Raw genomic sequence first — 25173 nt, 5'->3', positions numbered from 1 at the left:
GGGGGGGGGGGGGGGGGGCGATCCATATATAGCTGCTCGCAGTTCGCAGGAGCTCGATAAACGATGGACGAGGATCGAGCGGAGGTTTCTACGTCGGGCGCATTGCGAAAGAACGAGCGAGATAACGCCGTCATCCGTCGGAATTAGGAAGAGGACGATCGTGCCTATGAATATTCAACGCGCCGCAATAATTTCGGAAACGCGCGCGGACGTTCGGGGCCCGAGACGGACGCGTCGGTCACGCGGGGCCCGTGGCGGGACGTGGGCGACGCGAGACGTTATTTCGGCAACCGTCGTCGGGCACACCGAAAGAGCGATTCCCCGTCCGCGTGGGCGCCTCGGTTCAGGCGCGACCGAGCAATTCCGAAATCGACTTTCCGACTTACAAAACACACACCGGTGGGCGAATCCGCCCGGGACCATGATTGGCGAGGGGGATGGGGGGAGGGAGGGGACCACGTGTACCTCTCGGCAACACGCGTATCCGGGGTCCGGCCGTCGTGCCATCTTATCATGGGCGAATCGATCGCGTGGGCGATCGCTTCCGGTTGAATCACGGCCGGCCGAATGTTGTTTCTTTACCGAAGGTTGCTGGATACTCCGTAGGGCCGCCGGCAAATGGCCGAGCGTTTGTGTTTTCTCCGAGTTATGTCTGTACCCATCGCTGTTCTCAATAAGATAGTTACGATAGTGTGATGAAGAAATCGGCGTGGCGACAGGGGGAAATAGTGGGGAGAAGTAGTTCGGTGGCAGAAGCGAGGGGAAATTAGATTAGGACAAGTTGTCCGGCCCGATCGGTTTTGAAATTAAAGCCGCTTAGAATCGGAGACAATTATAGATAGAAGGCTTACGATTCCAGCTCGGAAACGCGTGTCAATTCTCGTGATTTATTTCAGAATCATTTTTAATACCCACGTGTTCGGTTGCGCAGCTCACCGAAGAGTTTTGAAATTAAACCTCAGGAGAAAATCATTTGCTGGCACGGCAAGGTTCGTGCTGTCGCAGCAATATCTTGCGTTTAACCTTTCCGTCCCGTGGGAAACCGGATAAGTACGAGACTTCTTTTCCGTTGAACTTTCCGCGAGACTCTGTCGTCACGCGAAACGTGTCACCGCTGAAACGTTTCTCTCGCCGCGTACAAGGGTTATATTATATTAACCCTTAACGGTTCCATTACACACGACGCGTCAGTGTTGCGCAATTTATTTGACACTCAATTAAATGCGGCATCCTCTCGCGTCACGGAAGTGCCACCTTCGACGCGATGAATCAGACGTATCATTATCCTCGCATACGCACGTTTCGTTCAATTCAATTAATTTGGTAGATTTAATCACCGACATCCCGACATCTTGATTAGACATGTGCTTATATTGGGTTGATGCAAAAGTATACTCATGACAAATTTTAGAAAAGCTTATTATTACGTACTCAAAACAATCGAGTTAAGAGAAACACATACACAATATTACAAACACGGAGGTATTATTTATTTTTTATTTTCCTCATTAATGCCTTGTTTATATGTTAGTTGAGCTAATAGGGGTGTACACATTATAGGAAATGATATATAAATATTAAATGTGTATACATGTACACGTATCGCGGGTATTACTATAAATTGCAAATTTCCTGTGGCCGTATTTTCAAAACAAAACAGTCAATAATTTTGATATTTTTGTCTAATCTCTCTATCTTAACTCTTAATATCACAGTAGTTTTTCGTTAAAATTCCAAATGTGGTTTAGAAGAAGTTAAAAATAGGGCGTTAACTTCAAGGAATACGTATAAAAAGTGTCAAGTCGCGAATATATCAGCGTCTGAATGTCCAGTCGTTTCCTAATTGCTCCGATAATTAAGATATATTGAAATCTATATATAGTGAAAGTCCCAACGAATTCTTAGAAAACTCATTTTATGCTACAACTGTCTGAAAGCAAGTGACATTTGAACTTTAACAACTTGAATGCGACATATATTTTTCCGTGTGTGCACGCTTTTAAAATCACCGGATCAGAAACTGGCCTTACGAGTTTCCTCGAGGGCCGACTTTCCGCGGCCTCGTCCGAATAGCTGACCGCTTAAGATTCCGTCCGGAAATCCCGACTTCCTCGGGCAGGCCGGATCGGACAGGCCGGTTGACGATCGAGCAATCGTGTCACGTGCCGTGTGTACCTCTTGCCTGTCGTGTAGCCCTTTTCACCTTCGCCCGCAACGACGAATAATTACGATCGTGGACGACGTCGTCTGCTCGCGACGGGTTCCCGTCTGCTCGTCGATTTAAGCACGCGTATTTACGGGGGCCCATTTTACGAGCGGCTTTTAAAGTACCTGAGAGAGAGAGAGAGAGAGAGGAGAGGAGAGATAGAAAGGCTTTCCTTCCGGTTAAAAACTCCGGCAAGAGATACTATTTATACGACCATTAGCGTACAATCTTCGTCTTCGTTTCTATAAATACACGATGCGCGCGGAACGGCGCGCTGCAGTAGACCCGTTTCGTCATCTCGTCGGCGACTCTCGTAAAATCCTCCTGACAGTAAAACCTGGCTCTCGTCTCGGTAACGTCTTATCCGCCCGCCGTCGCCATCGTCGTCGCGGGAAAGCTCGTAACGCTCGCGAACAACTTAAAATTCTACCGGCGTGTTTTTCGTTCCGTTAGTCCGCGACGCGATCGGCGAGGACGAAGGTCACGATGAGGTTCACGACGTGTCGTCCGACCGCAGTCGTGAGCTAGTGGCAATCGGACTGGGGGAGGCCCTTCTCGATGGAAATATCGTAGGGCGCGAGCGGTGATGACAGGCTCGATATTTCCTCCACCTTAATTTGAAGGGAAGGCAACGAGCGCGGGAAAAGCGAAAGTGAGCTTGCTTTCAGCAACCTGTCCACTTCTCCGAGGACTGTTATTTTCAAAATTAACTGTGACACAGCTCCTATTCTTGGTCTAACCGAAGGAAGAAGAAACTTGCGGGCCTTTGGAAACTAAAGCACGGATTTCGTTACTAAAGGCCTGTCAATTCTTTCTTTCTCCGTTATTTTCAATTTGGAAGGTTAAGAATTGTCTTCGAGTCCTGTCTGCTCTAAGTTTACAAGACGCACGAATTGAACTAAAAAAATCAATTCTTCAGCTTCCTTTATTCCCCCAGAAATTTGTATCGCGAGGGATATTCAAAATTGCGTCGGGGACGGAGCAGGAAGTTCAAGAATGTACGTATTTCTCGGGCGAGATAAACGCGTGTCTCGCGACTCCCGAGGAATTTGTTAATAAGGGCCGTGGGTCTGNGAGGGAGGGAGGGGGGAACCGGAACGTTTCTCCGGACCGTAGCGCACGCTGCAGTCATCTCGCGTACGAGTGACTAAGGGCGCGTGCCCGACCGGTTCCCTTTGGCTGGCCTCTTCCACGAAACCTTCTCCATTAGTTCCGCGTCCTCGGTTACGTCACTTCGCGACTGTAAAAGAATTATTTCAAGGGGGTGGGGGGGGGAGAGGAGGGAGATGGCCGAGCACGCGAGCCGCGTGCTCCTCTTTGCGGCTCCAGTTCGACGCGGCACGCGTTCTCCCCGCTGGTTGTCGCTAATATCTAGACGTATCTTATCTCCGGCGGTTGTACCTCCGTATCTTATATACCGTTACACTCTCCTCTCGCGCTCCCTTGACGCGGTCGACGCCTACGCGTTGTCGCGCATTTCCCCGGGCTTTCGCGGCGCGCGCTCCGGCTGCTGTTCCGCGGTGGCGCGCGACTTCATCGCGCCCGTGGGTGGTGTTTGTTCTTGAGATTTCTCCCCCGCCGGTAAACCGGTATTGAGATTAACTTCGGCTCGCCGTGGGGAAACTGCGATACATGTACTTGCTGATTAATGCAGCGGCAGCGGCACGAAAAATCGCGAAGTCGACGGCTCGCGTCCGGGTCGAAATTTTGACGTCACTCGGACGTTCTCAAGGATAGTTTGCGCCCACTTAGACGGCCTATGGAGTAATAAAAACTGATTTTGACGCTATTAACACTTTGTAACTTCTCCCTTGGACTTTTTCAATTCTACAGATTGAATTTTAATGCTGCCTTCAATATACAAGAGCAACCTATTTTGACGTTAAAACAGCGAAAACGAAGATTTAAAACATCAGGGTCATCAAGTATGGGTTACATTATATTATTAGAATTTAAATTGAACCTATTTTGCTATTTTAGCTCCTACTGTGTTGTGGAATGAAAGGTTTAACATAGGACCAAAATTTCTACTCGGTTTCGTCGTGATAACGTCATCGCCCATTTAAGTGCCTCCGCGAAGCTCGAGCAGCCAGCTCGATCGAAACTGCCGGTGAAACTCGGCTGCGGATCCTCGCCTCCGTCGTGCGCAAATAAGCCGAATGAAAAGCAGAGCGAGTGCATAAAGCACACGTCTCGCGTCGCGCGCGACGCAGCCGCGGCTCGTTATCAATCGTGCGCGGTGGACCATGCGATACCTGACTCGGGGCACGCGCCTGGCGGGGTCGTAGGCCGCCCTACCTCTGCACCTCGTTCTTCTCCCGCACCCTCCTCGTCCTCCTGCGCCCTCGCGCCCCCCATTTCCCCGTGCCGCGCCGGGAAACGTCATGCGAGAGAGAAAGAGCGGAAGAAAGAAAGAGAGATCGCGCGAGGGACGTGACCCCACTCTCGCTGGCGCTCAGAGCGGGGCCCACGGACCCAGTCCTCCCACTCGGCGCCCCCACCCCCCTTCCGCGGCGCTGTGCCCCCTCCAGAAGTCCACCACTCTGACTCGCAGTCGGCGGCGTTCCCCCTCGGCCCGCCTATGTTCTCCCTGCGCGAAATGCGACGGCAGGCCGACTGCGTTTGCAGAACTTTTCTCTCTCTCTCTCTCTCTCTTCCGTCTCCTTCGCTCTTACACGTTTATTCTTCCCCCCACCGCCGTTTACCGCGATTTTTCTCTCGCTCCGTCCAATTTTCCTCTCATTGTCTCGATATCGCGCGTTCCTCTCCTCTCTTCTCATCGCCCCCTTTCTCGCGTTTTGCCCCTCCCCCCCTTTCACCCTCGCTTCCAACAGCCGCGCACGATGCGGCCCACACGCGCGCCCCACACTATCAAACGCGCGGCTCGCGCGCACTACACACATGGCCGGCCACTCTTACTCGGAGTGTGCGGTCCTACCTCCTGCAGGGGACCGTGTCACGTGGCCCCCAGGCCGCAGCGGCACGCAGCGCGCACGGGCTGTGCTCTCTCGTGAGCCGCGCACACGACAGCAGTCAGAGACGAACCGAGAGACCGGCCGCAGATCGCACTCTCTCTGCCAAGAAGCGCGTGTGCTTTCTCCCTCCCTCTTTTCTCCGTTTCTCTTCTTTTCTCTCTCTCTCTCTCTCTCTATCTATCTCTCCCTCTCCCCCTCTCTTTCTCTCTCTCTCTCTCTATCTTCCTCGCGTACTCTCGCTGCGCCCTACGCTGTCTCTCCTCTCTTCCACCCCTTTTCGCCCCGCTGTCACCGCCGCGTGTCGCGTGTCAGTGTCAACGAGAGCGAACGAGACACGTCGCGCGGTTTCTCGCTCACCCGTGTATGTCACCCACCCCCGCGTCGTTCTTCTACCACCCGAGCGAGTTCCCTCGCTCGGGCCAACCACCACGTGCAAGCCGCCCTCAGTGTTGTTGTGTGTTTACACGGCGCCAGCTTGCCTTGGGATTTTCGGGTGCCGACACCGGACACCTCCGCGGGTGGACTTCCCTCCACCTGTGCCGAGGGTCGCAAACTAGTCGTGAGAAGAGTGCAACGCTCCTGGCCGCCTGGGTCGTGTTTCAATCCCGGCATCGTAATGTCGGGATGAATAGTGGTGTGAGTTACCCCTGTGCCGACGGTACCGCTACTACCGTTGCAGTGCGTCGTTGTGGTATGTGCGTCCGTGTTGTGTGTCAGCGTGTCACCGACGACGACGGAGAGACGCGTCGGGGAGGCTGCTTCTCTCGTTAGGCACGACCGATGCTCCGACCGGCCTTCACGGATGAAAATGAATGGTGTGCATTCTGCTTATACTCCGCGAGGGAAATCGATCGGCGCGAGATCGATCGGCGGCTCGTGCCTCTGTGAAGAAACGCGCACAGTAGTACGTCTCGCGGCGTCGTTCGACGTGAACGCGCGTTAGGGATGTCCCTTGAGTGCTGCTCGATCGCTCCATTGCTGATCGACGATCGTCGCCGCGCCGTTCCGTTATCGACCGCACTCCCGTCGATGTACCTCCGACACCGTCGTGTTGACGCGGGCCCGATTTTCCTTGTTGCGTCGCATACGGTGGTATTCGTAGTCAGATCTTACCCCTCGCGAGAAAAGGTGCAGTAGCGGGACGTGAACGGAAAGGTGGGGTCACGAGCGACCCGAAAATGTAAATATGCATTTTGGGAGCCTATTATGGAAACTATTCGGGAAGTTTTCCGATCGGAAATCTTTCCGAGCATTCCCATGGTGTCCTGTTTAATTAAAACAAGGAATGGGCAAAAAATTGTGTGGAACAATAAGCAAGAATATATTACTAAAAATATTTTTATCATATACATATATATGTATATATATTTATTTTACTTCAGCTTATATGTGTACTAAGAAGGGACTTGGTTTACAATTTTTACTTTAACCACACTCATCCGCACTTTATAATTACTCAACTTGCTACAATCAAATACGTAAATATCATCGTGCAGATTTACTTTTCTCATTATTTCTATCCTGCCCAACACAGCCTTTTATGTCTAATCACTAATTCTTCTTTACTCTTATTTATTTCTTACTTAATTCTTGCTCCAACCTCAGCCAATTTATTACTACTCCTTATTATTATAACAGTATAATAAACAAACATCTTGCTGGGGTCATGAATGACCCCCATCTTTCCTTGTTAAGATCGCCTCAAGTTCAGATATTGTACGGATCGTTTCATCGTAACATCTGAAGATGAAGTTAAAATGCTCTCAAATACAAGATCTGATCATGAATACCGTTCATAGACCGCTACTGTCCACGTTCGACGCGATATCTGATTATGAATGGAAAAAACGCGCGCGCGACGTCCGGCGGATCGCCGCGGCCGTCAACAAATCGAGCGTGTGGCGCTTGCGCCGCGCCGGAAAAATTAGGTTTACCAAGATTTGGAACGTTTCCTCGGACTTCGTAGACAACGATGGCAGCGTGCCGTCGGGTTACGTCGCCTCTGCGACAAGCCAGGTGTACTTAATCGAAAGAGAGAGAGAGAGAGAGAGTAGCCTCCCGCGAGGAGCGACTTATCGAGGGGAACGAGGCGCGATAAAAGCGCGCGAGGAGGGTGCGATAACACGAAGGACGGGCGGAACGCGATCGTTCCGAGCGGACGAGCCGTTTTTACGGCGCGGCTGTTCGGCCGAAATCGCCGCGGAATCGAGCACGGGTAGTAAAAAGCGCGTATTAAAAGCCTAGTCCGCGTCCACTCGCGTAAACTCGTTTAAAGAGACGCGAGAGACGCAAACTCGTCCTGCGCGCGACTGTCCCTGCCTGCCTGCCTCGTTGACGGTCGCACAACGCGAATCAGATAAAATCGGACACCATCACCGGGGGGCGCAGGACCGAAAGTGCACAACTCGCGTGTTCGTGAGCCAACCACTAATGGAGCGCGATAATTACAAGGTGTCCGATTCGGAGCACGACGCTTTCAGAGACTGCTTGTGTCTCTCTCTCTCTCTCTCTCTCTCTCTCGCTGTGTGTTTTGGCTGTGTGTCTCTTTCTCTCTCTCCCTCTCTCTCTCTCTCTCTCTAGGCGTCGCGCTCGAACCGAGACTCGGCTTAATGAAGCGATTCCTATCGGCATCGGTTGAATCTGATAATTAAATCAAGCGCCGGGCCGCGACGGCCGCGGCGTCGGATATTAATTGAATCGCGATCTCCTCGCGTTCGATCTACCTCGTTTCGCAAACACGTCCGGCAGGCCGGTTCCCCGCGACGGCCTGTGACTCCCCTCGCGCGCGAGCGAGCGCGTTTCTCCGCTTCGCGAGATCGCAGCATCGATTGCACTCGATTCGGTCACTCCGGACTCTTCCTCCGGCCGCGCCGGGGACCGAGCCTCTCGACCCTGCAACGAACAGTCCGCGTCTTTTCCATCTCCGCCTCGCCGTCGGGGCGTATTGACGGCCTTGTTCGGGTAATGGGAAGACTCGCCACGGTCGCGCCGTGACCATCTGTTCTTCGCTCGGCGAATTAATAAATCGCCGAGATACGATCATCCCGCTCGATATTGACAGTCATCCGAAAAATTAGGAATACGTATCGCGGTGAGCGATAAATACGAGCGCTCGAAGGGGGGCTCATATTTCGGCGCGAGGAATCGGGAAGTCATCGGGAAAGTTTAAGAAGCCGCGGGGGTCTTATCCTTTTTCGTCGTCAGTTCGGTTCGCAGCTTCTGTCGTCCGTCGAAGAAGTCATTCGGGAATACCGGAGAAATATTGATTATTCACACGGAAATGAGGATTAGTTCCCACAGGTAAAAATTAGCTGTCCACAACTTTGACACAACTGAATTTTTATTTTAGTTAATTTAACTAATTTTGTTCACCCTGTACCTAATTTTGAGCTTCTACAGTTGAAAACTAGGTTTCGCGACTAAATTTCAATTGTATACAGCTAATTTTTTCCCCCCGTGCAACTATTGGAGATGAAACATTACCGTTCACGCGTTTGCTTCTCGAAATTCGATGCTCCGGTGCAGTGTTCTGCGATGAAACGGGCGGCTCGATCCCTATAATTTACGTAAAAAGTTGACGCAACTAAAATGCGTTACTCGCAATGTTATTACTTCCGAAGTACCCGTGGCGACCGTCGGGCGAGCGGATAACGAACCCCGTTGGGGGGGCACTCGTCGAACGGACGTTAGATTTCATCGCTTCCAACATTGGATGTTGATTAGATCGTTACGGGATATTTATTGGAATGTTAAGAGCCCGCTAATGTCTCAGTCGAACTCCGCCTCCGCGTTATAACTCCGCGTTATACTCGAGTGAATTTAATTACTCGCTCGCCCGATGTTCGTCGACGACGCTCGCGCCATTAGTCAGCCTTCGGGGCGGCGAGAAAAACGGAGAAAAAAAGAGAGATAGAAACCATCGATACCATCTGAATCCGCGTTATTCAATTTCCAACGTCGTACGTCTCGGTTACGAGCGACGCTACCGATGTCGTTGCTCTCCGAGAAGCGTATTCCTTGCCCCGGCCCTTCTCGGCGATAGCGATGATTCGGCCGTGCTCGCCGGTCGTTGGGAGCCGGATGAGTCGATTGAGTGATATAAACGATTAATCCGCCAATAAATTCGTAAATCAGCTCGATCGCCAACCGCACGAACAATTGCAGAGTGAAAGTTAAATATCGACTAAGGTTCGGTTCTCTCGCGTCTGTTTGCAGAGGCACTCACGTGTTACTGCTCATCGGCCGTATTTAACTACTTAGAGAGAGAGAGAGAGAGAGAGAGAGAGAGAGGGGCATTAACGTGCATAACTGTTCTCTGAATGGCTCGATTCGCAGTCGGTTTGCGTCTGCGAAAAGAAAGAAACCACTCCGACGTACGGTACTCGCGCGTATTTACCCTCCCTCGATCATGATCTAATTGCATTAACTCTCGCCGTATCATCTCGTGGTATTAATTAAATTGAAGGATTGTTTTATTGATGAAATCGTTAAAGGTGGTTTTATTGATGAAAAAGGAACAAGTGAGATTTTCTCTTCGCTCTTTGGCGGATCTCGAGAGAAAAGTAGGAGTCGCGAAATATTAATCTTTATGGATCTTTGTAAATTTATCTTTATAAGTAGTTGAGATTGTGCTTAAGAGAGAGGCTGAAAAATTGAAATTAGAGCCGATGGAGCCTGCCGGTATACCGAGGGTTAATGATTATGTTTCTGCGGGCGATTCTAATTCATTACTGGAGATAACAGGATCTTTCGCGGCGCCACTTCGAATTTACGACACGCTTATCCTTATTACGCAAATTAACGGTCGAGGGTTTAAAAAGAGAGAAAAAGAAAGGAAGAAAAGGAAAGAAACAAGGAAAGAGAGAGAAAGAAAGAGAGAGAGAGAGAGTGTGTGTGTGTGAGTGAGTGAGAGAAACGTCGTGAAAGACGCCGTCGGTGCTTCGTGTTGAAAACAAACCGAGTCGAATTCACGCGGATCGCCGGGACGTCTCTTAATTAATACGGGTGCGTTAGGCTCGTTTATCGGAAAACTTCCGAACGCATTAATCGCCAATTAACGTCCCGCCGTAAAAAGATCTTACGACCTGCGGTCGCGATATCGGCCGGCGTAAAGTCCACGTCGACAGTTAAGGTATCGCAAATCGTGATTCGGCTTCGCGAGCGAACGGGCGAGCGTGCGCGCCGTGGAATAAATTCGAGCGCGATGCGGGCCCGGTACAGTGAAAGATCATGAAGATCGGCACGACCAGATAAGAATCGACGGTGCTCTCGGGGGCTGATGGGTCCGTGACGACGAAAAGACTTTGGAAATGCGTGTCGAGGCCGCCGCCGCTGCCACCTCCTCCTCTTTTTCCTCCTCCTCCACCACCGCCGCCGCCATCTCCTCCTCCTCCTCCTCTTCCACCTTTTCCTCCTTCTCCTCCTCCTCTTTCCTCATGGGAGGGGCCCGACTATTTCTCTCTCCGATGCAGGGGGTCCGTTGCCTGATTTCTCTTTCGCAACCCCCTTCGCGCGGGGGCCACGCGCGAACACAGCGGCCGCTCGTTTATCGGAAAGCGCGCGTACACACACGCACACGTCACAATAAAAACGTATCGTAAATTAGCGCCGATAACAGACACGTCGAGAGCCGCCTTCGCTCCGCGACGTTGGAAATTAATGCCGGCGAGCCTGCGGTCCCTAAAGAGCTTGACGATTTAACGCGCGCGCGCGCGCGCTCATCTACGCTCGTTCGCCACAATATATCTTCTTAGCGCACGCCGAGCTGTAACGACCTGTAATTTTCTCAATTTCATTTACCGTCTCTCGCAAGTGCCTCGACCCGTTCGCCCGGGTCACTTCTGCGGCATTCGCATCATTTGTTTATTCTCGTTACACACGGAAGAAAATCAAATCCGTCGAATCAATATGATGCACACGCAGTAGCGCAATTGGATATTCTTGATTCAACGGGCAGGTGTCATTGAAACAATTATGTTATGTATTGTTTCAGCAATTAAAATATTAGCTTCAATGGCGCCGCTATCGAATCAAGGAGATTTATTCCAATTACGCGTGCTGTTGGAAATCCCGATTGATTCAACAGTATTTTTGTTCCGCGTTACGAGTAAAAATAAACGAGGTTCGTTTATTTTTACTCGTCACAATAGCCAAAGTATTATCTATTCTACTTCCATTCTACTTTTCTCACATGCTTCGCACGCGAGATTTTACTCCGAAAACAGAACGAGTTTTCTTTAAATTTCTTGGGATTCAACTCGAAAAATCTAGCGACGCCGAATTAGACTTTTTTCCCCCACACAGAATTGAATACTTCACTCTGAACCGCGTAGTGTATATGTTCGCTCGATTCGAGTGAGATTTCGCACCGAGACGTTTGGGGAGTGCTTTCTGAATCCCCGACGCGAAGGTATGAAGAAAAATAGCAGCGGAGAACGTTCGGTACGCGCGGTTTCCGCCTCCGGGTATTCGGCCGACGGTGGAAAAATACAAAATAACAGAGCGCGGCCGGGGGTTAAACGAGGTACATGGCGGCGCAGCGGCGGGTATATACGCTCATCTAGATCTGCCACGTTAATTTCGTAACTTGATACGTCATTAAGGTAACAAATTACGCTATTAACCTGGCCACGATTAATTAGGAGAGGCGTTATAAATGGCAGAAAAGCTACGCGAATTAATCAATGCTCGATCGGGACCCGATCACCCCGTCCGCTCGCTCCTTCCCGCGTCGTTCGTTCCTTCCCTCCTGCTTCGTCCTCTCCCCCTTCGCGTTCCGCCGTCCGTTAATAACCATAAGCGCGCAATAAGTAGGTTGAAAATGGAGATGAAATAATTTCGTGGACCGAGCCGGCGCGCGGAGTGCGCAACATTAACGAACAGGGGCCGCCGGCAACGAACGCGTTATGATAGTAATTACGCTAATTATACGGCGTGTACTGCGGCCGGCCGAGGTAAAGATAGCCCGATAAACCTGATTATAATGGCACAATTTCGCCCGCAGGACGAGTTAATCCGACGACATTGTCGTGTATACGCGCGAGATCGCACGCGAGGAGCGTAAAAGCACGAGAATGGAGTCCTTCGGCGGGCGCGCCCCGTCCGTTCGCGAGCCGACGAGTTCCGACGAGAGCCGAGGCCCAACGCGGTCGATTCTCCGAGCGACAAATGACTTTTTGTTAATTACGAAGCTTGCGATTTTCACACGAAACCTTACGCGATGCGCGATGTTACACGGCGTGTGAGACGGAGTTACGGGTTTGAGGGAAATCGTATTAAAAAGTGAGGCTTGGTTGGATCTACACTGTTGGAAAAATCTTCATTAAATTTAATGATTCGTTTGTGTGAAGTTTTTTTATGTAACCAAGCTATGAGAATTAATAATCAAATCGATACTTAATAACGCATGCTTATGAAAAGATATTCTATACATTCTACTTTTCATAATAGTGTTGTAATAATTTAGAGTATTAGATTTAGTGAGTGAATATCAGTGAAATACGTTGCAACTGATGTATCGCAATTAACGGTTTATATTGTTGTCAGATCCTACTACCACATATATATTAACAATCATATTGCGTATTATTAAATGCTAGAACAACTTTAATATATCATATCGTGTTATAATCAGTCCTAACTGAAAACTAAAGAGCAAATTATGTAATATAAAACGGAAAAATATTAAATTTCACATTTGTCCTTTCGTTTCATAGTAAATATGAAACATCATAACTATTTTGTAACTAACACTGTTTTTATAAAAAAAAAAAACACCGATATTGTGAAAATCTTCGATCGAAAAACCGCGTTTGGCTATCCTATATTGCCATGTCAGGTAGATCCAACCAAATTCATTTTTCAGTGCGGCGTCGCGACGAACGTTCGACTTTTTGCGAGCACTAGCGGCCGCATCGATCGCCGGGGTACCGTAATTAAGAAGGATTTTACATAATGATCGAATAGCGAGTAACGGTGCGCCACGTTGGATCGCGTGGGCGATTATTTAGTGTGCGGACAGCGCGGAGCCGTCTCTCTTTAATAATTTCGGCGTTAATTAAATGCCGATGCGTGGGTGCCAGTCGAGACAAGTCCGGCGGATTCGGATCCGTTTTGTCAACTTTCACTGGCTCTCCCGGTCCCCCCTCCCCCTTCTCTCTCTCACTCTTTCTGTCTTTTTCTGTTTCCCTCTGTGCGAGCGTCTTTACAACTCCTCCGTTATGCTCGTCGTTAAACCGCGGCTGCCGGTCGACGAACGTGCATGCGTCCGGTGGCGAATTAAGTTTCACTCTCCGGCCGGCCGATATCCTCGAATCGCATTAATCGCTTAATAATTTCTCGCGCGGTCCGATATCAATTTGTCCGATCGGGGAATTACACGGAAGAACTCGGGATACCCGCGCTTCCACCGATTACGGGACGCTGTTCGCCCGGTTACGGATTCACGATACAATTTCGGTAGCGGCCGCGCGAAATCGGCCGCTGGTAAATCTTGCGCGCGAGGTTTCACTTATCGCGGGGAGGCGCGGTATTTAAACAGCCGCTCGCGAAAATACTCGAAAACTTATTCGCCGCAGGTGAAATATTTTTTGTCTCGCTTTCACCTCTCTGGATTTTTCTCAATGAAAGGTGCCGCGTCCGAGCGGTACGTCGCCTCTTTCCTTTTCTCTCTCTCTCTCTTACTCTCTCACGTTTTCGAAAGTTACGCGACGAAAGACCGACCCGACCCGGTCGTCCGGCCCTCCCCCCTTTTTCCCCACGTCGCCGGTGATTTTACCGTAATTCACGGAATGAATCCTCGCCCACGCGCCGCGCCGAACGGCGCGACGACGCGCGAACTCGTTCGCGACGCTGCGCCGCGGGCTCGTCCGTCTCGCCTCGCTTCTATTAATTCGATACGATTAGGCCGCACGACTGCCCACGATTCTTCGCGCTAATTGCCCCGAGGGGGGCTGCCTCGGCAAGCCGACGCGAGTAGGGGGGAGAGGGGGCTATCGAGGGGATTAATTAAATTGAATCAAGCTTAATTAGCCGTGACCGCTCGTGACTCCGGAGGTGCGAGGAGGCTCGCCTAGGGGCGCCGGGGAGATGACAGACCGGATGAAAAGTTCGACGATGGATTGAACGCTCGCCACGCCCGGCATTAATCCTCGCGCGCGCGACCACGAGCGAGATGAACGTATTAATCGCGCGGACCGTATTTGCGTAACGCGTGCGGGGTACGTAAGATCGAGTATGTACCGAGCGAACGAACGAGGAGTGAACAGCGGATGCGAACTGTCGTTGCAAAAGTTCGGTGCACGGAAATAAACGATTCCGTTGGTGTGACTGAATTTTCCATTGCCTGGGAAAAAAATAAGACGAACATTTGCTTGTATATAATACTGTAAGGGGGACACTATATTTCAATTTATATTTTAAAGGGAGTTCATATATTTTATTAATATTTTGCGACGAAGAGAAGGGAGACTAAAGAGTACTCGATTTTCGCGCGACCACCAAAGAAAATTCGTGCGCGTTTAGACGCGAATATACGCACACTCGCTGTTCGTTCGTTCGGTGTACAGCCACCTTAAGGATCCTCTGCCGAGAGCTGTCCGTTCGGAAGAGACTCTCCCCGGCGTTGCTTGCGAGCACGAACCTTCCTTCGAAATTCTGCCGAGCCTCGTGGAGCGCGCTTGTTTCGCGCGCCGAGCGGCGCTTTCGGCCGCTCGATTATTATCTCCCTTGCTTTTCGTAACATGGCGATTAATAACGATCACTCGACGCGTGTGTTAACGATCTTTTTTAGCCCGCTTAGTCGCGGCCGGGCGTGTGTCACGGCGCGGCCGCGAGTGTTTCAGGCGTGATTCACGTTATAAATTATGAAAGACAGGTAGAACGATGCGAGTAATCCGGGGAGTTAACAAACGCGCCGAGCGTGTCGTTTATTTTGCATGATCGCGCGCACTCGCGCGCGATCCATACAAGGCACGAGTCGGGAGCTGTCCATTAAACGTTCGTTTAATGTCAGCGTGGCCTGCTCGCATTATCATAATTCGTTTCCCCGAATCATAACGTGCGGGATATGCAAATGCCGCACTGTGTAAGCGCGTGCGATCTAGCTAATAAGAAATAAATATATGTATATGTCGCGCCGGCAACGAGAGCCGTTGGTGTGTTAGATACACGGCGCGTTGGGTCGTCGGATTTAATGAATCAAACGTGAAATCAGTTCTCGAGAGTGGTATGTCTCTCTCTCTCTTTCGCCGGGAGAAAACACGCGCGTGAAATTCGGAGGCGAGGCACTCGGCGCGATCGAGAGATTGTCGTGGGTGAAAGCGTTACGTCAGCGTAGCGACGATTGTTTACATACGCGCGATTAATGGGACGCTAACTAAGCCGCACAAATCCGCGAGCTCTACGTGATGCAGCGAGAGAGCGCGGACGTATCGAGAGGCGCGACACTTCACAGAGGCTCCGCCGACGAGAACGTCGGTCTCGCGACGGTCGCCGGACATTGCGAAGCTTCGTCGTAACATTGAAAACGATCGTTTCTGCGACATTTAACCTTCTCGCTGCTTCCCGCTAAGCAGTTTTTTTTTTCCTTTCTTTTGGAAACAAAAGAAAGCCGTAGTGGCTTCCCGCTAAGTGATTGTTTAGGACAGAAAGTTACTACAGTGGCTATCTTCCGGAACTCCCGATTGAGAACCGATGGACAGCCTGTCGTTGTTGTTGCGCAGCAGTTTGTCCACTTGTCCTGGTGTCGGGGAATTTATGAATTTAATAGCTGTTACTTTATATTAACGTGTATGTGATAAATTATATGTGAGGTAATAGACGCTGATTGCGCTGCTAATGTCTTTACGGTAATTACGCGCGTTGAGCGGCGAAGCTGTGTGTTATACACACGCACGGTTAATAGAAGGAATATTGCAACACTTATCTCGATGAACTTCAGAGTACGTCCGGTAGCTGGTAGAGAAAGATATTTTCTGAGAAACTATGTTTCACGTTGTTCATTTATTTAATATATTTACCAACGGATCGCGCTTATATATGCAATAATTACAGAAAAAATGATGAGATACAATTCGAGCAGTTCTCCCTTACTACAAGCTATTAAAATACACTTAAATTCGTGAAAACATTACTTCGCCTAAGAGGTTGGAAAACAGGTAATTACGTTTATTCGATTCTAGCACTATTTTCCCGCGCACCGTCGCGAAACTCATTGACGAAAGAAATATTGCAATCTTCCTTCCATTGATCCTCAGAACAGAATTAGAACTCAGTCGTAGCGAAAGAGTGAAAAAATGGCAGAAAACACGTAAGAAGAATCAGCTTCTCGTCTCCTCCGCTTCGCAATGCTCGGCTCGCGGAGTGTCGATCGCGAGCGAGGGTTCTCTCCTTGTCGCGCTCGACACTCAGCCAAGACGAAACGTCGACTTGCAGGAACCGACACACACGAGAGCATCGATCATCGGTCACGAGGGGTGGTGGATCGAGAGTAATCGCATCTCGCGGCCTACTTTGCCGAGACAATCTCCGTCCGCTATTGACAGTGTTCTGTGATAAACCCACAAAGCAGCAGCGGCGGCCGCTGCGAATCAGTGCGCGCGCGGTGTGCGTCATCGTCGTCCGTTTCGCGACGGCGTCCCTTCCTGCGCGGTGAGAGAAATGCCGGCGCAGCGAATGTGGAACGAGGATGTCCGAAATGAGCCGTGCACGGGCACCGCTTGACCCGTTAAACGTAGCGATATATCTCGCTGCCGGCGTGTGATAAGACGAGAGAAAATATAATTTACCGTGCCGCGCACCATGGTTACCTTGGACACCGAGCAGAAGCCCGAGCGGCAGCATTGCGGCCGACGCATGTGCGCCATTTGCAGACGCATCAAGCGAGATAAAGGTAATGAACGACGCAATGGTGATTTTTATCTCGAGCGCCGCGCGAACGTTTAGCCGCGTCTCGCGATGCGACCTGACGATATCTAAAGAGAATTGCACTCCGCCCGTTCCTCCCCCTCCCCTCCTCGCTCTTTCTCCGTCTCTTCGCTCCTTCCACAGAGAGAAGCGTAATTAGAGCTCGCGGCGCGAACGACTTGCACGACCGGCGGATAAAAGCGACCGGCCGATGGATAATCCATCGGCAAGCTTTGCAAGCGCGCCGGGTTTCCTCCCTTTTCCCTCCCGTTTTCTCGTCTCATTCTCCTACCCCTCGAGCGTCCTCGTTATCCTCTCGACCCGTTTTAAACATCGACGAGTCGCGCACAATCCGCCTCGTTTCGCGCGGAATTTTAAGAGCCGTTATTAAGGCGGTTAATTATTTTCTTCCCCCTTGCGCAATAATTCATAGCGCGTTGCATAAAGGCGAGCGGGCCGGCCAGCGTGCGGCCGAGCGAGAATGAAACGCGTGACAGAACGTTTCGCGCAATTTATGTAACGAAGGGGAGCCCGGGAACGTGTGCTCGCTCGCCCGGGACCCCTTTCTCTCCCTCCCTCCCCGACGGCCCGATCTTCGGTTATTACTTTCCGCGTTGAATCGCGCGTTCACCTGTCAACGCGCGCGCGCGTGTAATTGCGCGCGACGAACGCGTTCCGTGAAATACGCTCGGCAGAAATGAAGATCGTAAGATCGGGAGACGGCCGAGGAATCCACGAGCGTTCGTCGTCCGTCGTCTCGCGCAAAGATGCGCGGGGGAAAAAAAATATTCTTGCGAAACTTGCGAAAAAGGGGATTCTCCGCGACGCTGACGCGATAATATTATGATGATTGGCCGTCGTCGTTACTCATTGCCCTCCGAAGCGTTTCTCGGAGCGAAATATCTCGCTGAGGTTCCGAGCGGAAGTTCCCTCGAAGCGGTCGTGAAAATACCGCGGCTTTCTCGGAATCTTTAGATGTTTCGCTCAAGTTCGTAATTGATTTTAATCATTCGATCGAACGCTTCCGGTCGATCGGAGTGAATTTATTCCTGCGAGACAGCGGAACAGGAACGTTAGGTTTTTCATTTTTAATTTTGAATGAAAACATCCACTTGACGATTCAAAGTGGAGAATTCGCTCTGGATAAATGAAAAGTCAGTGAAATTTTCGCGTCGCTCTACTTGTCGAGCGGAATTACACTCGGAGAAATTTATAACAATGATAATAATGACTTCGGAGGCGTTACCAAGTTTGATATACTAGTGTCTGTTATATTACTTGCACTGATGACGTCCGAGAGGCATCAGCAATTAAGCTGTTTTTATTGCCTCACCGAGACAAATATACCAATTAATCCATATGACGCAGAACGAAATTGCTCGCAGCGGATTTAGGGAGTAACTCCCGACTTTTTATTCTTCCACGCACAAAGAAAAATGCATACCGCATTCAAGCAAACATTATACTTGTTTCAGATATTTCTCATAGGTTTATATATCCGCAAGTATAAGTTTATCATGAGCATCAAATTTATTCAGAATATAATCTGAATCCTAGTTTAATGCATCAATCAAAAATATTAACTTAAGACTTCAAAACCAAAACTCCGGTTTACTCGTATTCAAATTAATCATATCTAATTTTTCTCCGATACAGTTTATGATATATTCTTGAAAAGAGAATAAATCCTTCTTTTGAGCACACGATAACGAGCTTCTCTAATATTTATGATGAGTATATTTAAAGAATATTATAAAAAAAAATTTTTCGTCGAGAACAATTAATTACTACTTAATTAAAGGAGGAAAATAAACTGAGTAATCACGTTTCTCAGCGATAGAATGACATTTGTTTCTGCGTACGGACGTAAAAAATCACCGTCTAATCACCTTCTTGGAAGATCGATCGGGTCTTATTAACGGGCCGACTGTTATTTACCATCGTTAATATTATTCGGCATCCGGGTCGTCCTTCCAATTAATTCGCTGCGCTTTTCCCGACATACGTTTCAGCCTTTTCCAACGAGGAGATCAGGAGGAAGAAGACGGTTCTAAGACGAGTGAAGGAGCAGGACGCGAGCCCGTCGACTTACACGCATTATGCAGAATTACGAATGTGTTCCGCGGTTCGAAACTGGTTCGTCCTCCTTCGTCCTCCTTCGTCCGTCCGCCGCCGGGCCGCGTCGCTGTCGCGCGTCCTCGTTGTTTCATGCAAATCGCTCGTTAGTCGAAACACCTGAAATTCCCGTGTGGGACGCATACATTGTCCCGCGGCGCACTCGAGGCACCATGGATTATTCATCCCCGTGGCGTATTCGTGTTAAGGTGACAGACTGACTGACGGACTGACGCGGTAGGGAAGCGAAGGAACGAGACGGGGGGAGAAAGAAGTTCCTTCCTCGCGCCTCAGGATAATCGCCGTCCGTCTCGTTCGATCCGTCCGAGGGAAATGCGGACAGAGCGAACGTTGAGATCCCGACCCTCCGGCGGACTAACTCGCGTTGCCGTTCCGCGAGAAACGACGCGGATTTCATTTGCCGAAGCTGCGGGAACCGCTAATGGAAATTAGCTCGGCTCCGTATCGGTATTTGCGATTTCGCAATCGCGTTAAGGCTCTGGTTTTCTCGTCTGGATCGATGACGTCAGGAGCGAGAAAACACGCTCCGAATTCTTGAAAGGTACGTTGAAGTAAAATAGATGTGGTCACAAGATGACAGTTGCGATCGAATAAGCGGACTTGCAAACGGTCCGAAAGCTGCTCTTCTACCCGCAATGATCGACTAACAGTCGTAAGATTCGCATGACTAAATCACGTGGTTAACTGGCAGGCAATGGTCGCGTTAATTCTTAGAAAGTTTGCGGTATCTTACGAACTTTGTGAATATTACTTTCTTTCAACGTATTTTACAGGAATTTTAAGTGTGTGTTGGCTGAACCCAGGTCATCAGTTGCGCGCGATTTTCGTCACGAAACTCGTTCAGACTGTTATATATATACAATATTAATATCTATTATATTATATATTATTTATCTATTATATGATTTATTATCTATTATATTATATATTATTATTGCATAATAATTATATATATTATATTATTTAATAATGATATATACTGGAGATATTAACGAGATCATCATGCCGCTGAACGTCGTCATATTATCGAGCGAGCTCCAAAGCGGCGGGGAATCCGAGGCGCAGGAGACGTTCAACGAGGCTGCCGCGAGTCGCCGAGGAAGGGAAGCTCGCGGGCGTGAAAGGGCGCTTTCGAAATCCGCGCGCGGGCGCATGAATGAGCGGCCCCGTCGCTTTCATTCATCCGCGACCGCGCACGCAATCCCATATAATCGTGTAGTCAAATAGGCGAACGCGCGCGTGTTCGATTTCACGAGCAACCTTGCTCTATGCCTGGGTAGTTATGGCAGGCGCGACTAGGCCGGAGGTCCCGATTATGATAAAGCGCGTGGGCCGCGCTCGCCCACGCTCGCCCTTCGCTCGTTCATTCATAAATTCAGCTCTCACCTGGAGCGGCGCACACGCGCGTGCGAGCGAGTCTTTCGGTGGCTCTCGCGTTACACCTCACTGCTCGATGAGGCGTGTCGTCTCCGGTGATACCGTTTCGTCCACGCGGGATCCGTTCGTCTGGGAAAATCGAGGAAGCGTACTGCGATCCGGGCGGTGTGACAAAATCGGCGCGAAATGCCGCCTCGACTTTTCCCACAACGATGAATCGCAATCGGGCGAAAGCGTTCCCTTTTACATAATCGGCGCGATGTTTATCGAGCCTCGATGTCGCGCTATCAGCGCATGTTGCGGACCGTGTGCGTTCCAGCTAATTGCAGATAAAGCCAGTTTAATACTTTTCAAGGAATTCTTTTTATAGATAGAGTACGCTGGAAAATGTACTTCACCGCTCAACTAGTATTTACTTGATCCAAGCGAAATGATTACTCCGATATTCCTTGTCAAATATTTATTCGAAGTAGAAATATAATTGACTGTTTACATTTTTTTCTTATAAGTAGACGTTTACTTGTATTTGTCGAAACAATTGCGACAAGTGGTAAATTCATAACATTAAGAATATCGGAGCACATTTTTCGGGAATATTTACTCGACCAAAAATTTTCAATTAAAAATTATTAGGTTTCTTCGGTAGAAAAGGGGTATCACCTAATTCTAGTAAATACTCTCTGAAATTTAGAACCATTTTACACTTACAACCATTTTACTCTGCTACATTCAAGCAAATAATTGTTGAGGAATATTAAAGTGATTATTTTACTTGGATCAAGTGAATATTATTTAAATGTAGCACACCGAAAGAAAAAAAGTGCTATATTCGAGCGCAACATTTGCTTAATCCAATTGAAATCATTGCTCCAACACTCCTTAGCGAATGTTTACCCGAGTGTAGCGCTATTTTCTTTCGGCGTAGCATTTCGGCTCGATAAGCCGTCATACCGCGAAACATTCTCCGAGCCGATCGGCCGGCGCGTTAAACATATCGGCTCTTTCACACAAGGGCCCCACGGCGTCGCTTGCGCGAAGCCGATTGCAGGTTTCCAAAGCGGTCACGGAATCGCGGCGCGCGCGCGATTATGCGACCGGTCTATTTCTAGAAGCGCTCGCCCCGAACATACTAATTATTTTTTATCGCGCCGTTATACCGCTCGCCGAAGGCGAGCGGCCGAAGCGGCCGCAAGAAGCCGAATAATATGGCAACGCAGAAGAAGTATCTCGCGACGCGAGATACACGAACTCGAGGATATCGCGAGACTCTCTACGAGAGAAAGAGAGGAAGAGGGAGAAAGAGAGAGGGACAAACGGGGATGTCCGATACCTACGGGCCGAGTATCGCAATCAGGTTTCCGCCGATGAGCGGTTGGGGCAGGTACGAGGAGAAAGCGACGGAATCATCGCGGGGATGCGAGAGGGAGAGAGAAAAACGGCGACGTGTGTCGGAGAGAATAGGTTGATATCGGAGCGTGCGACGGGGAAAGAAAAAGAGAGAGAGAGAGAGAGCTCGCGAGGCGATAGAGGCGGAGAAACAATTGACATTCTGCGCGCACGTACGATCGAGGGACGAAGGGACGAGGAAGGGTGGCGACGACGACGACGCGGGGACGAAGGGGAGTGGACGCGCGGTGGCATGCACCTGTGCATTGCCGCCATATACGACGCGGAGTTATGGCGTTTTTCTTCACGGCCGTCGACGATACGTGCGCCCGTACGTACACGATCGTATCTCGAGCGGCGAAACCAACTCCATTTCTGGAAGGCTCTCGCGTCCGTCCGTCCGTCCGCCGTGCGCGCGCGCGATTTCAGACCGCCCCGAGGGTAAATTAATTGTCCGCGAAGCGGGCTCGCACGTAACCGCGTATCGGTGCGCGAGCGATGCACCCGATGTGCGAGGGGAAGAAAAACAGAGCTCGAAGGGAGGAAAGAAGAGGAGGAGGAAGAGGTAGCCTCTCTTCGCCGACGCACTCGTGTTTATTAGACACGCTAGACGAGCCCGCTCGACGCCGTTTTTCCGCCAGCAACGCCTCGCTTTCCGCGGAAACGGGGTCTCCGTCTTCCTTCTTCTTCCTCCTCCTCTTCGTCCGCCTCCCCCTTCTTTTTCCTCATCCTTCTCTTCTTCTTCTTCTTCCTCCTTCACGCTGCGAGGAGCCTACCACTTTTTCGTCGGGAATCGTTTCGGGAATCGGTACGAAGACGGACGAACTGTTCGATGCCTCGTTACGCGAGTCCTTCGGTCCTGAGTGAGAGCGGAAGACTCCCGGGGGATTTGTTAGGAGTCCTTGGTGGATGCAACGATGTGGTACACGCGGTGAGGCGATTTCGGAGAGATCGAGAGATTGCGGCCTCGTCTCTGTGAGTCACGGACCGCTTTGTCCGCGTTCGCGTGCGCGCGCGCGCGCGAAAGAGAGAGAAAGAGAGAACGATATATAAATATATAAAAAAAACTTTGGTACATGATAAATGAGACAATATGAATATATAAATATTTAGAAACATTGGCAATTTTCTTCTCTCGTCACGAAGGGGAAGAAAATCTGGAACCGATGCGCTCTTACGACGTTGGTCGCGCAAACACCCGGATCAACAAATCACGCGGTCATTTATTAGGGTCATCCGGCTCCGTGGCGATCAACCGCGACACCCGAATTTCGTCACAGTTCCCGGTCGTTGGCGGAAATAAATAGAGAACGAGAGTGAGCGAAAAGCGCGACGTGTCGTCGGTCTCGTCTCCGCCGAGAAAAATACCGGAATGATGTTTTCTGGGGCTTCACGTGTCTCCCGAATATTTTTAAACGTTGGGAAAACACCGAGGAGAGAGAGAGAGAAAGACCGGCGGCGAATCGTTTAAAGAGACGACACGATTGATCAGGCGGAGAGACGCCACGTGCCCTTCTCTTTCTCTCTCTCTCTTTTCTTTCTCTCTCATTCGTACTCTCTTTTCCTCTTCACTTCCGTCCACCGAAAAGCAGCCAGCCGTCCGGCGAGCTGACGGAGCGCCGGAACGGAGTGCGCGCGTACCTACCTGGCGTGTGCCTCTTCTCCGGCGTAGTTGGAGCGTAGTTGTGGGTGTAACCAGTTTCCCGTGGGCTTAGCTGTCAAGCCCACGTGGGCCGCCCACGCGGGCCAGATATATTACTACGTCGTAAGAGAAAGAAGACGACGGCCACGCGAGACGAGCGAGCGAGCAAGCGAACGAACGAACGGCGCGGGGCCGCGAGGGGTAGACCGAGGAGAAAGAGAGTGGCAAGGGACCCTTCAGGAATGAGAGATGCGGCTTGCGACACAGGAAACGGTTTCACCTGGAGGGGCGAGCCGCTCAGCATCCACGGCCGACGTGAAACTAACGCGCGCGCACACGTGGGTGGGTGAGCGCGAACGAGCGAGTGAGATATGCACGCATCACATCGCATCGCATCTCATCACATTCGCCTTCGTGAAGGCTCGAAGGCCCAGCTAGTTGCGAGTGATTAACGAAGACGTGCGTCAGCGAGCGTTTTGCGAGGATCCAGCTTGGACACTCGCGGCCGACCCGCACGTTGAAGTCTCCGGCGACGACAGCCTCTCGTTCGCCGGAGAATCGCGATGGCGTCTCGCGTGTTGAATGAACTCACTTTCTCGGTGCCGTTCGTTCCGCTTCTGCGCACCGATCACGCAATTTTTCCCCGTACCAGCGGAAAAGTGAAAAATCTCACCCGCGCTTCGACGATTTCAGATGGGCCGTTTGTAACACCGAATTTTTCACTGTGCACGTTTGGAACAAGAATGGAATTCCCGGTTGATATCGCAGTGGGATAACCTATTTTGAAACAATATTGGACACTCTAATCGGAATCTATGCTGTATTTATGGGAGAACCTGGGACAATTTTTACGTGGGTTTAATTTAATAATAATTTCCAGAACAACGGAAACTTTTCACTTCTCACGTTTGCCCTGATCGCGCGTCAGACCGATCATTGGGAAACGCGATCTGAATACGGGGCACTCCGAAGACGCGAGGTCGCATATTCTCGAAGGACGCGAAAACAGGAGGTAGAAATCGAATCGGAAGACCGAAGGTCCTCCGGCCTCTGTGAGGAGCGGTAAAAGCTCGTGTGATTTTTTCGAGCCGGATACTTTCCTCCGCGCGAGGTCCTTCTATCTCTCTAATATTCGCGGCTTCGCACATTTGGCGACGTGACACCGTTTGTAGTTACGGGCCGCCCTGCCTTTTAAGGGATAATTACGATTGCGGGCGATTGACTCTCCCGATCGGTCGGCAACTCGCGCGGTCGTCTCTGTAATAATACTTGCGAAATCGCGCGCGCACGAGAGACAAAAACGTTATGTGTTTCGAGCGAGCGGGCGGTCGTGACGAGTGCGATATGATACAGAAGCGCTCGCCGGTGACGACTCGTTCCTCGCGCGATTGCTAATTAATATGCCTCCGGGCGGACTTTCGCTACAAGAAGCGGCGTCCGTCGCGCCGACCGTCGAAGCGGGCGGCAGGTGTTTACAAGATGTAAAAACGCCGGCTTACCGCGATAGCCGCTACGTACGTGTCGTACGTATTTGAAACAATGCCAAT

At 50.3% G+C, this 25173-nt stretch overlaps 1 protein-coding gene across 8 annotated transcripts in view; it reads left to right on the top strand.

Annotated features, from left to right (window-relative positions):
• The window catches only part of LOC106751606 (MKL/myocardin-like protein 2), a 275296-nt gene that overhangs the window by 223857 nt on the left and 26266 nt on the right, over positions 1-25173 (top strand). The window contains exons 1-2 of one of the 8 annotated variants that reach the window (XM_014632552.1): positions 5257-5996; positions 16615-17071. The exons of the other annotated variants lie outside the window; for them this stretch is intronic. Of the exons in view, the coding sequence (XP_014488038.1) occupies positions 16981-17071 (91 nt within the window). The 5' untranslated portion in view covers positions 5257-5996; positions 16615-16980. Of the gene's footprint in view, positions 1-5256; positions 5997-16614; positions 17072-25173 lie in introns of those variants that run through there. 8 annotated transcript variants of the gene reach the window in all.

Source organism: Dinoponera quadriceps, unplaced genomic scaffold, assembly GCF_001313825.1.
Source record: "Dinoponera quadriceps isolate SergipeBrazil2010 unplaced genomic scaffold, ASM131382v1 scaffold386, whole genome shotgun sequence".
NCBI lineage: Eukaryota > Metazoa > Arthropoda > Insecta > Hymenoptera > Formicidae > Dinoponera > Dinoponera quadriceps.
The sequence above is the reverse complement of the archived record's forward strand: the minus strand, read 5'-3'. Positions and strand labels throughout refer to the sequence as shown.